Source organism: Sinocyclocheilus rhinocerous, unplaced genomic scaffold (genome assembly GCF_001515625.1).
Source record: "Sinocyclocheilus rhinocerous isolate Xijiao unplaced genomic scaffold, SAMN03320098_v1.1 scaffold362, whole genome shotgun sequence".
In the NCBI taxonomy this organism is placed as follows: Eukaryota; Metazoa; Chordata; class Actinopteri; order Cypriniformes; family Cyprinidae; genus Sinocyclocheilus; species Sinocyclocheilus rhinocerous.
The window spans coordinates 1020194-1033672 of record NW_015639507.1 but is presented as its reverse complement, the minus strand read 5'-3'; the positions used below and the strand labels follow the sequence as shown (position 1 = coordinate 1033672).

Sequence of the window (13479 nt, the reverse complement as noted above, 5' to 3'; positions counted from 1 at the left end):
AGGAAGGGGGCAAAAACCTTTTCACAGCACTGTATATATATATATATATACTACAAAAATTTGGGGTCAATAAAAATAAATTACGGTAATACTTCTGTTCAGCAAGGTTGCATTAAATTGATCAAAAGTGACAGTAAAGACTTTTACGTTGTTACAAAAAAATACTATTTCAAATAAATGCTGATCTTGTGGACTTTCTATTCAAAGAAACCTGAAAAAGTATCACGATTCACACAAAACTTTTAAGTAGCACAACTGTTTTCAACATTGATAGTAATAAGAAATGTTTTTTGAGCAGCAAATCAGTATATTAGAATGACTTCTGAAGGATCATGTGACACTGAAGACTAAGAGTAATTTTACTGAAAATTCAGTTTTGCATCACAGGAATAAATTACATTTTAAAATATATTCAAATGGAAAAGGGTTATTTTAAATAGTAATAATATTTTACAATATTACTGTATTTTTGATCAAATAAATGCAGCCTTGGTGACCTTAAGAGACTTTTTTTCAAAAACTAAAAAAATCTTACAGACCCCAAACCTTTGATTGGTAGTGTTTATATATATTATAATAATTATAATAATGTTTTATATATTATAATAATGTTTCATGTAAGAGCTGAAATGCTGCAAAATTCTAGTACTGAATAAACATTCATAATATTTGTTTTTTATTCATTTTTATTAAAATGTTGTATTAATTTTTATTAAATACCAGACGGAAATGTTTGCATCTGAGTGTTGATGCAAACAATTCCTGAACTGTTGAAACAATTCCTGAACTGTTGTTCAGAACTGATTCATCACTAGGCGCGTTTCCATTACAGATTTGCGCAAAACTTTGGCGATATTTTATAAATGATTTTCAATTCGCAATTTCAATTTGCGCAATTTGAAGGGTAATGGAAACGCACCTACTGATTCTGATCTGACGGAGATGAATCGGAAGTTTAATTTAGCATTTTTTTGTGTGTAGTCAAATACATTTACACTACTTAATACTGCTGTCTAAGGTTATATAGTTTCCATCAAGTCTTCTTTACATTAGTTTTAAGAATGCTTTTCAAACTGGTTCAACTGAATCATTTCAGAAAATCTGTTCAAAAGAATCATTTCTTTACGAATCAACCTGTCTTTATACATGCATAACTCTTGTCTTCTCTGTAGCTTCCTGTACCCATCGCGATACTAATCCTCATGTATCGGGAGCGACTGTTCGTGTGCGGCTCAGACCCCAGTCGACGTTTACTAGATGGAGACGTGCTAGCGATGAAAACCTGGGGAACCACAGGTCTGACAGAAGACGCTGGACATCAGAAAGAGACTTCCAGAAGTAAGATCCTAAGCACTTCTGCAACACTGACACTGATGAAATAATTAGCATGTGGGATCAGACCACAAACACAGTTGAAGCACATGTCAGAAATAGCATGCCGTTAGATGTGCATAAAAGCCAGAAAGGATGTTTCTGTAATCTTCTTGCTCTTCTGTCTCCGCAGGCCATGTAGGCTTGTTCGGCTGCTGTCTCCTTGGCAACGCGCACAGCTTTCTGCTGTCTTTCTTTGGGATCTATATCCTCGGGGGTCTGGTGCTCTTCTTTTCTGACGGTATAGTGGTAAGCAGGATTAGCACTTCACAGACGTTTCAGCTCTGTAAGAGTATTTGCTTAATTACTTGAACTCATGTATTATTTAATCTCACGCACCTCAGGGCTCATACACAGGCTTTGTGTACACCTACGCAGTGGCGCCCCCTATGAATCTACCTCACAAGACTGCCGGATACTTGACGTGCGTCTTCTGGGCGGCGATCACTGCAGGCCGACTGTCAGCCATACCTCTGTCCTACAGATTTAAACCTGTCCGATTGCTCAGCGTTAGTCAGGTGCGATTCTTTGATTTGGTTTTAAAGCCAATTTTATGGAAATTATTTAAAAAAAAAAAAAAAAAGAGAGAGAGAAATGTTGTTACTGATTCAGAAGTGTATGCAAATATCATTTTGTTTTCTCAAAAATACAGTAAAAACAATAATACTGTGAAATATTAGTACAATTTTGGAGATGCAAAGCTGAATCTTCAGCATCATTACTCCAGTCTTCAGTGTCACATGATCCTTCAGAAATCATTCTAATATGCTGATTTGCTGCTCAGCTATTATTAGTTATTATTTGTGCTGTTATTAATAATGCTTATTTTCTGCTTAATACTTTTTGTGGAATCCATGATACGTTTTGCAGGATTTTCAGAATTATAAATGTCTTTACTGTCTTTTTGATCATTTTAATGCATCCTTGCTGAATGGAAGTATTAATTTCATTAATCAGAATAATTCCAAACTTAATTCCAGAATAATTCCAAACTTAGGGATGGTAGTATATCATGATTTCTACAAAAAAATATATAAAACTAAAGGTAAAGGTTTTAGTAACTAAAGAATTCACAGTTATGGAGGCCCAAAACCCACATACATATATACATACATCAATAAAATTTGTTTGAAATTGTGAAAATTAACAGAAATTAATTTTCATAATAAATAAAAAAATAATAATTTTAATGTAATATAAAGAATGTTATTTATGTATTTATAGTATTTAAGTATATATTTATTTTTATTAATTTGTTGATTCATTATTTTATATAATATTTATTTTATTTTCAATTTTGCTCATCAATACACAGTACCATGGTAAAAAAGAAATGTCATGGCAATCTCCATTTCATTCTTATGGGATGATCTGTAAAACTTGTTTGATTTAGGGTACATTTACAGAACAACAATATACTAAAAACGGATGTCAAACGTTGTCAAAACGGATCCGAGAAAACGGCTAAACGTGCTGTAATATACGTGCCAGGCCAGTAGTTGGCGACATCACTATGGAAAGAAACACTACGTGTCTGCATAGATATGCATTCAAGTTCTTGTGCACTATAAACTGAACACGTAATACGTTTGCGCATGACATCACCGTTTTCACAAATTCACGTTTTTGTAGTTTAAACCAATACAATAACAGTATCGTTTTCAAAAACTTTTTTTTTGGGGGGGGGCGGAGCTTAGCAAAGCATAATTTGTCAGTCCATTACAAACTCTCTCTCGAGTCAGGTGGACTATAAATGTGGTTTGCACCAAAAAAAGGTGCGTCACCCACAATGCAGCAAGGAAAACTTTGGACAGGAACAAACATCCTTGTTCTGCATCCCGCTCTGCGCTGGCCATTCGCCAGTCGGGACTTTTGTTTATCTGGTGTGACTAAGGCTCCTTTCTCATTTCACGCTTTTATTTGCACCAAACATTAATGACATCAGGCCTCTTAATTTCCGTTCGTTGTGCAGATAAAGCAGGGGTGTTCACCTCAAGTAACAAAGGCTTCGTTGATGGTGCGTATCCAAATGCAAATCCTCTCTTTTCTGTTCTCTTGTAGGTGGGTGTGATAGTCACACTACTTCTGCTGCTAATCTTCTCCAACAGTAGTGTGTTCCTCTTCATCGGCACCTGCTGTCTCGGCTTATTTATAAGCAGTATCTTCCCCTGCACGCTAGCATTCACTGAAGACATCCTGGAGTACCAAGGTATTGCGACAGATGGACCGCCGCTGTCTCCGGCATCATTAAATCACCTTTTTGTCTACGGCTTTCATTGATTTGACAGTAGCCGCTGGTGGTTTCACAGTTCAGTATTTATTCAAGGTTTACTGCTGAGCCGAGGACCAGCCCTGTTTAATTCTTTACGCTGTTGGCCTTTGACTTTTGGAAGGTTTGGCCTGACAGGTCTTTGTGTCTTACGGCGGAGACGGCCCTTTTTAAACGCAGCGGTCAAACCCTTTGGGAGGAATTCTTTCCAAATCAATGGCTAATTACTGAGCGCCCTCTGTATGCCGCAGATATGGGGGTTGGTTAGGGTAGAGTGATTAAAAAATTTAATTATCTATAAAAATATCCCTATCATTAGGATCCCTACAGGTCTAGACCGGAATTTAACTGATATTTAATTTAACTGTACTGGATATTGAAATGCATATGAATCCTAGACCAGTTGAAGAAAAATTAATGGGAGAAATCCCATCGCTGTTGCAAGGGAAGTCCTGCCTAAAAGTGCCAATCAGCTTTTTTGATAGAGACATCGACAGTGTTAAATGAACCTCAGAGAAAAAATAAAAATGCAATTATGCAAAGTGAAATTGCAAAGGTTGTGAATTAAATAAATATATGCACTTTGTTCTTTAACACACAAGCAGCTTAGTGTCATTTTAGTATCATTTGAGATATTATAGTTTTAATTAATATTTTAATTGTTTTTTTATATTTTGTTTTCATTTTAATTTTAGTTCAAGTTTTAGTAATTTTGTTGTCTTTGTCATTTTTATTATATCTTTTTTTATTATGTCTATAGGTTTTATTACTTTTTATTTTAACTAAATGAAAATGAGAACTTTGAAATAAAAGAAGTTGAAGTTTTTTAATATTTTATTTATTTATTTTTAGTTAACTATAATAACCCTGAGCAGCTCATTGTCTGGTGTATAAGGTCTCTCTGCATTTTTTCCACCATAATAAAAGCACAGTGGTTTAATGTTTGAAAATTAAGAAATTAGGACAGGCATAAATATTAGTCTTGAAATTTTAAAGTTGCACTGCAAAAAACAATTATACTATTTAGATTTTTTTTTTACAGTGAAATAATGCAATATCAGTATTCAATTTTAATTAGGTTGTTATAATTAGAAGGTTGTTATAATCAGAAAAATAGCAATTGGACTTTTTTCCCAAACCGTGCAGCCCTAACTTTGCATTATTTAAGCTTAAGTTTTATTCAGTTGTCGTGAGATTTTAACTGTGAATTTGAATTCATTTGAATGCTTCTGCAACATAATTTTAAGAAACCATTTCCTTTTTTTTATAGCATTTTATAGTAAAAAAAAACTGAGTTGATTGTGTTGTTTCCTCTTCAGGTTGTGCCACCACAGTCATGGTGACCAGTGCAGGGATGGGCGAGATGCTACTCCAGGTGCTCGTGGGTTTGGTAAGTCTTGCTCTTGAGGATTGAACCCATGATTTTGCGTTGCTAGTGCGGTTATGATCTACCAGTTGCGCTAAAACTGTTTTTGTAACTGCTGATTTGAGTCTCTTTCCTCCCTCAGGTGATGCACAATCAAGGTAGCTTCAGTTTCCTGTTGTGTGGAATGATCTTCGGCTGCCTGGGATTCGCCTTCTTCGTTTTGCTGTTCTTCGTCCAGCAAAGTCACAAAAACCTCATGGAAGGTGCGTCGACTCTCTCAATTTACATTGTTGCCCGTAATCGGTGGATGCTTTTATTCAGAACAACTTACATTGAGCTCAGAGTATACATTTGTGTGCTCATTGGGAATCAAAGCTCTGATCTCGGCATTGTGAGTGCCAAGATCTACCAGCTGAATAAAACTAGTCTTGTCCTTTTAGCTAAAACTAATAGTTTGGCTCATCAAATAACACTTCTTACCATTCATTTGTGAGATGCATCTAACATCTAGGATTGTTATACAGCTTTACCTGGTGACTCCCCTGCTGAAATACTTGAAGAAAACGGGATCAAGACCTGTTCTGCTGCCGTGCTGAACTCATGGGACACGTCAGAGCAGAAAGCATCCATCAATCCATAACAATGGAGAATATGGATGAAAATATGACTGGAGCAAAGGGACAATGGTGTCGTTGACTCAGGGACATCAAGGACCAAATATATCCTTGGATGATCATGCAAATCATCGACAGAGCTAAAAAAAAATGTCATGAAGTGTTAAAAGTTTATTTTTGTATTTAAATATTTGGGATGAATGAAATGATCTTGTGCACAAATGTCACAATTTAACCATTTTCGATGGCTGCAATGGATATGTGCAATACAATAACAGTTTTAAAGAAAAGTTGTTTTTTTATTTTATTTAGAAAAGATGTTTATTTTTAGAAACAGGCTGACCAATCAGCATTGGAATATCAGTGGTTTTTATTGAATCAAAATAACAACATAAAAAAGTATTTATTATTTTTTTGAATGTGTAAAAGCCCTGCAATGTTTTCTATGAACGCATCTTTAGCATCTGAATTGGACTGGGCTCATGCATTGTGTTGCTTTTGTTCTTCGCAGCCTCATTCAAACCCTACTGGCTGTCAGTCTTATTCACAAATCAGTAGCCAATTCATTCTCTGCCAAAGCCGATGTGCTCATAACACATTTGTGGTGAAGAGATTAAAGTCAGAAAAGGACATCCTACCGTTTTCCTGGAAAAGTTTCCTTGTATTGTGCTGTATGGCTTCAGGTCTGACGGTTCCTCTAAAGCCAGTGACCTCTTTGTTCAGGTGGGCGATCCTGATTGTTGGAGGTTGCCGTGTCAGCGTATTTCTCTTGGCCTGGGTAAAATTCTGTTTGTTTTTCTGGTTTACGCAGGTGTCAGACATGCTAACGTTAACACAATTGCTGCATAAATGAGGTCAGTGAAGACACACAAGCCAAATGAGTTACTGTTTTTCTTTTTTTTTTATGTAGAAATCTTCCTTCCCTTCCAACATCCACAGATTAGTACAACAGGTATGCCAATGAACAGATTTGTAAACATTTGAACTGCTTGAGACAATCTGAAAATACATTTGCACAAAAATATTTAAAACATTTGGTGTCAATATAGTACCATAACAGTAGAACTGATCACACTTTTGATTATCTTTTTCCACCAAAAAAAAAAAAATTTACTCATGAAAAACATTATTGTTCTAAATGCAGTGCAGTAATGACATGTCAACATTTAGAGGATGAGAAAATCTTATGCGTCTTAAAAGTTTAATATTGGCACTTTCCAAGAATAGGGTACAAAATAGCAATCTATTAACTTCCGAAGCATATTTAAGATACTAAAGCTATTAAAGTGCCCTTATTATGGGTTATGAAAGGTTCATAATTTGGTTTTTGGAGTCCCCAACAACAGGTTGACATGCATGCAAGGTCAAAAAACACTTTCATTGTCTTATAATATGCATTTATTTTTACCTTATTTGCTCAACGACTCCCAAACGATTCGTTCAACGATTACCTCCTTTGCGTGACACTAATCTGCGGTTATTGGTCCGATTGGTCTCATTTTTATTTCATAATACCTGATAAAGCAGCGTTTGTGAGTGCAGTGCTGTTTTGTGTACAGCGTTACCGGGGAAACCGCTATTTTTACCGCTCCAAAAGCAGCACCTAGTGGCAAAGAATGAATTTGCATTTTTATTCAGACCAACACAAAAAGACCAACAAGTGGGCGGGCAATATGCTAATGTTTCATGTTGACGTCAACATGAAACGGCTTGGGATTCGTTTTAAAAACGACTCGTTTCAATGATTCAGAGTCGGCTTTTTTTTGAGAGACAACTTTATACACGACGCACTTTCAGATTTAAAACGTGGCAGGATGTTTTCATTCACTTAGAGCTGTGTTACACACTGCATGAAAGGTAATTTTCAAAAATCCATAATAGGGGCACTTTAATAAAGATATTATGATATATAAAATGTTAATTTTTTATTGTATATGGAGTTCCTGAAGAAGAAAAAAATCTAATCTGTTATAAGGTCTGAATATGGGTTAAAAGCCTGATTTGTAATTTTTATTTTCGTGTGATTTCTTGCAATAAAATAAAAAAAAATACACCATAATGGGTAACAGGGTTGCAAGTAATTAATGTTTTACTCGGCAGGGGATAGTTTTCCAAATGTTGTAAACATATTTCTCATATATATATATATAGAAGAATGTGCTATTTTTGGAATGGTTAAGAATACAGTTAACACTACAATGTGTGCAAATTTACAAAATAGAATGACACTATATAATTGTATGTTCTGTTAGTTAATAGAAAGAGCTCACATGATGTCAATTTCTGGGTGTGACCATTTTAGGGTAACTTGCTATTTTGGGGGGGAAATGATGGGATAAGCAGGTTGCAGGCAAAAGCGGAACAGCTAAATAGAATGTGGATAAAATATATAATCTAATATATCTCAAATATATTAATTGAATATCAATTACTTTTCATGTTAGAAAATATTTTAACATTTTTAATAGTTCTCACTAAAGACTGATTTGTATGGAAGCCTGTTTCTGCCACTGAAAAAAAAAAAAAAAAAAAAAAAAAAGGTAATTGCGACTTTCTCACAATTCAGACTTTTTTCGTAATTGCGAGTTTACATCTCGCAATTCCGACTTCTTTCTCAGAATTGCGTGATACAAACTCACAATTATGATTTTTTTTTTCTCAGAATCGCATGATATAATCTCGCAATTGTAGGTTGTAGTCAGAATTGTGGGATGTAAGTTGACTAACTCGCAATTGCCTTTTTTGCAAGTTTTAATCTGAGAAAAAAGTCGCAATTACATTTTATATTTTTTATTCAGTGGTGGAAATGGGCTTCCATAGATTTGTCATAATTGCTTGCTTTAAAAAAAAACAAAAAAAAAAACACCAATTTATACCCTATTTGTAAAAAGTGCCATTTTTGTAAAATACAGGGCTTTCTAACTTTTTAGAATGGAAAATCTCAGTTAAGAGAAAATGTTTATAGTAGGCGATAAAGCAATTCTAAAATATATTTTACTTATGCCAGAAAGTCTTAAAATCCATTACAAAATCTCTGTGCAGCAAAAAGTTTAAATGCATAGTTTACAAATGTTGATCCAAAACCAAAATTTGAGTGCTTGGGGTGGTGGAGTCACTAGTAAGCTGACATTTACAGTTTTACAACAGATTCTAAAAAATACAAAGTGCCAGTAAAGAGAACAAATGAGGAGAGAGAAAAAAAAAGAGAGGCAATTTAAGTGCTTAAGACTCGCATTAAAATACAACAGATGTTGAGTATGGCTACAATAGTTAAATGTGTTTGGGGGAAAACCAAACTCAAACAAACAGAGAAGAAACATAACATCATTGCTTAACAGCTAAACATATATAACAAACCCATTTTATCCATTACAGGGAGAAATTAGAATTTTCATAGAAACAAAACAAATGACTATTTAATGAAATAAAAATAAATGCAGCCAAACTGAGCCCCCCCATCCTAAAATCTACTAAGTGGGTAAGACAGCATTTAACAAAAATAATGGAAACGGGTTAAAAACAAGTCACATTGCACACTGCACAAAATCCATTATTCAAAAGGTAAAAGGCATTAAGCAACTCAATATCCCCTCGATGAGAAAGCAATTGCATGTGCAGTGCTCACGATACAAGCAAGAGCAATCAAACACAGTCTGAATTCTGCAGGAATGCAAATGAAGACGTTTCACACTATAGGACCTCAAGAAAACAGGTCAAGGTGAAAATACTACAAAACAACAGCACAATGCTACTGACATCCCATCACATCTTACTGTATGTACAATGAAACATTTCAACTTATGTACTTAAAGGAATATTTTAACCCCCCTTCAATATGAATTTCTTTCTTCCATGGAACAAAAAAGGAGATATTTTGCACAATGTCCGAGCTGCTCTTTTCCATACAATGAAAGTAGATGATTTATAGGTCTAAAAAGAGCATAAAAGCACCATAAATTTCATTTATAGTGTTATATGAAAAGCAGTTCATAGTTAAAATCTTGGTTAAAAAATGTCAGTCTGTTCCTCGCACAAAACAACTGTATGGCTTCAGAAAAAGCACAAATTCTACATATAAATGAATTGTCTTTTATGTATGGAAAAGACATTCAGCAAAATCTCATTTTTGTCATGCAGGTTTGGAACAACAGTGAGAATGAAAAAAAAATCTACTAATTAAATGTTAGCTGTTTGCACACTTGCACTACAAGAGCAGCTATTAATAAAATGTCCCTATGCAGACTGAAAATATTAACCCAACAGTACTAGAAAGTATGAGTAAACATTTCATTTGATCCATTTTTAACTGGATCTGAATTTAGATTCTAGCTTTTATTATTTATGTTTATGATATTATGCCGAAGGAATGTTCTGGGTTAAATACAACTCAAACTTGTATTTAAGATGTTAAGACCCTGATCTAGGGTCATTTGTGTTAAAAATAAAAATAAAGAAAAAAACTTATGTACAATTTATGTTTTGGGGCAATAAATGTCTTTATATTGAGTCAAAATTATGTTCTGTGCTCACAAATGCTGTCAAAATCTATATTTAACCCAGAACAATCCTTTAAACAGCTGAAGTTTTAGCTTCTTTTGGTAGTAAAGGACAAAACATAGCCTTTCCGAATAGAAACAATTAACTAAACTGTTGCCTATTTTTATTTTACTGGCAACAGACAACAGGACTAGAAGGCACCATGTTAGTATGGGTGTGAAAGAACCATTTCTTCCACTCGGATCAGTTTGTTGGATATTAACATAGAGCTTTGTGAAAGGATAAGGACTATGGGTAATCATACAATACCTGAGAGCTGAATTTGAGATGCTGAACAGTTCCTGTTTTTATATACATATGTATTTTTTTTATCCCTTTATATTTTTATCATTGCACTTTAAGTGGTCCTATAGGGAGGGACTTACAGAGCTCAGTTTCTGCAACATGAATGTCAGCATTTAAACCTTGTTCCAGTTTTGCATCGAATGCATGTCAGTTATAAATCATGGCTTGTTGAGTTTAGGACTCTTAGAGGTAGGGTTTTTATTTTTTAAATTGGTTTATAAGTGGAGATGTAAAACTGTCAAACGCGCCACAAAAACAATACAACGATACTGCATTGACATCATAGAGTGGCTGCAGAATTTGGTTCAGACATTTAGCAATCTTTGCCGGTGTCGTGCAATATTCAATTCTCTTTCAGAATACAAAGTCCACTGGCCCCTAAAATAATTCCAGGACTTGTTCTGGGTATTCTTTATATATAATGCCTGATCAGAGACACTACTTTACAATTTGTGGTAACTAAATCAATTAATCTTTTAAATTATAACATCACACACACTACCATGCAAAAGTTTGAGGTCAGTAAGTTTTATTTAATATTTCTGAAGAAAGTCTCTTATGCTTATCAATGTTGCATTTATTTGACCCCCCCCAAAAAAATATGTGGTATAATCTACCAGCAGGGGTTAACTGGACCATGCTAACCAGCCAACCCAGCTACAACAAGGACAGACACTTCTGACTGGGCATTACAAACAGCTTTGCCTTGTTGTCCAAGGTAGATTGTATTCTGCGGGGGGATTGAATCTTGCACAACACCGGGAAAGCTGACAAATGCAGGAATGGTTTTGAGCATTTGGCCTGGGCTCTACAGGCAGTCATCCAGTTACGGTACTCATCCAACCGATCTCCACCAATCCAACCATCCTAATGGTGGGATGAGGCTTTAAGCACTAAGCCGGTGCCGTTCCATTCCATTTTATGCTGTGTAAGCTCCATCAGCTTAATGGTGAATCGGCAGTCTATTGGAGTAAAGCAAGTCCTTGGGTTTTCCCACTCAACTGAAATCATTCCTAATGGCTTCCAGTCTTTCAGAGAGGGGAAATGGTTTATATGAATAGATCTGCATGATAAGCATGGCTGCAGTGGCATATCTGGTGGTGTTACGGTAATGGTTCAATGGCGTTGGGGCGTGTGTGGAAACACACTTCATTAGACAGTCGCCATCAAGCATTGGAAAGAGGATGATGCCAATTTAGCCTACTAAATAGCCTCTCAAAAATAAGCATCATGGTCAAAGCACCAGAAAAGTTCCTGGCTTCTTGATTATTAGCCTCAATATTCATTAAGAGATAGTTCACCCAAAAATGAATGAAATATAACTTTCTTTCTTCTGTTCAACACAAAAGATGATATCTCAGTGTGAAGGTCAGTTGGGTTCAGTGTTGTTTTGTTGACTTCCATTGCATGGACACTCTCCAAATGACTGCGTTCCTCAGAAAAAATAGAAAGACATGCAGGTATGGAATGACGTGAATTTTCATTTTTGATGAACTATACAAAATAAACTTGACTTCTGCTGACTCTGATTGCAATCATTACAATAAGTGATTGTGTTCATGTGGCTCTTGAACAATGAAATGTTGTCAGGAATGTGTTTGAGGGTTGCACCAGCTAGCTTTACTAGGTGATGCACTGAATTGTAGATGTAGACTAGGGCTGCACGATAAATCGAAAGGCATTACTATCAAAATGCGCATGACAATCGCATTCGATTAATCGTGCAGCCCTAATGTAGACATAATAGAATGAAAATTGGCATGTACACAAACTGCGTCCCAGAGTAGCTGGGTGACATTAGTTTTGTAAAATAAGCCAACTAGTTCACTACTTCTTATCTGCATGGCTAGTAAACATGAAAAGGCGCAAAAGCCCTAGTAAGCGCAGCTTGTTTTCATCCAAGTGCTGTTCGTGGGGTTACTGAGACAGAACACTTTAAATACATAGCAGTAAGTGCAGCATGAAGAAAGGTGCAAGATAAAACATGTCACCTTTATCAAAATCACAAGGCAAAGGGGCGGTTTAGCTTGGCAAGGCAGGTTTGTTTGAGGACTTCCCAAACAAAAGGCAAACATGAGTTGAGACGAGGTGAACTTGTTGGATTATGTACAAAACGATCCCTCTTTATCCAATGCTATACAAACACATGGTGCCGACGTCATGTGAGAATCTCTTCTGCGTCTGATCGAAGTCTTAAGCTCCACAAGCAACAAAACACAAGGAAATTCAATCAGGATCCTAATCAAATGATCAAGCAATGGCTGTTTTACGATAAGCTCCCATACTGGCAGCTGTGCAGATCAACAGCCATCTGCTTTAGTCTCACTACAGCCAATCCCTGAAGAGCAGTGCATTAAAAAAAAATAGAAACAAAAGATTTACAGTGTCCTGCAGACACTATCTGATGGCTTGATATACATCCGTAAGAAAAAGTATCAGTGACATCAAAAAGGTTCAAGAGGCAAACGGATGCTCTTGACGCTTAAACGGTGGTCATAAATCTTCGTTACCTGAAGGATGTCAGATCGGGTGAACAGAATGAGGTTAATCTGCGTTTATCAATCAAGAACATGAGGCAAAGATGAAGTGTGCCGGTCTTTCTCCCTCTCTTATGTCTTCTGTGGGTCGGGTGAGAGAGGGCCGGGCGTGTTGGTGCCGTCTAAATTATACACGGGAACAGAGAACTGCGTGGAACTCAGGACAGAAGGAAACTGATAAAATGAAAAGAAACAGAATGAAAAAAACTGAAAGCATCCTTTCTGGGATATTGTTATTTTAATGTGAACATCTCAATGTGTCTAAAGGTGTTTACACCAGTGTTGTTAATAACTAATAGTAAAACTATTAAAATTGTTTTTGTTCATTGAAATAAAAGGTAAAATCAAATAAAAATATTAGATGGAAAACTTAAATGAAAATTAAATGAGAATTAGTGCCTTAGCAACTAACTGAAATAAAGTTTAAGTTAAATGAAATAAAATAAAAGCTAAAGCTATATATATATATATATATATATA

At 35.5% G+C, this 13479-nt stretch overlaps 2 protein-coding genes across 2 annotated transcripts in view; one reads left to right on the top strand and one right to left on the bottom strand.

Annotated features, from left to right (window-relative positions):
* LOC107751189 (major facilitator superfamily domain-containing protein 4A-like) overlaps positions 1–5845 on the top strand; it is a 13594-nt gene extending 7749 nt beyond the window's left edge. Inside the window, exons 4-10 of the mRNA XM_016566839.1 lie at positions 1173–1338; positions 1505–1620; positions 1716–1889; positions 3433–3580; positions 4960–5030; positions 5149–5269; positions 5531–5845. Coding sequence (XP_016422325.1) covers positions 1173–1338; positions 1505–1620; positions 1716–1889; positions 3433–3580; positions 4960–5030; positions 5149–5269; positions 5531–5646 — 912 coding nt within the window. The 3' untranslated portion in view covers positions 5647–5845. The remainder of the gene's footprint in view (positions 1–1172; positions 1339–1504; positions 1621–1715; positions 1890–3432; positions 3581–4959; positions 5031–5148; positions 5270–5530) is intronic.
* Positions 5846–12145: 6300 nt separating this feature from the next.
* LOC107751188 (ETS domain-containing protein Elk-4-like) overlaps positions 12146–13479 on the bottom strand; it is an 11638-nt gene continuing 10304 nt past the window's right edge. Inside the window, exon 6 of the mRNA XM_016566838.1 lies at positions 12146–13173. Coding sequence (XP_016422324.1) covers positions 13072–13173 — 102 coding nt within the window. The 3' untranslated portion in view covers positions 12146–13071. The remainder of the gene's footprint in view (positions 13174–13479) is intronic.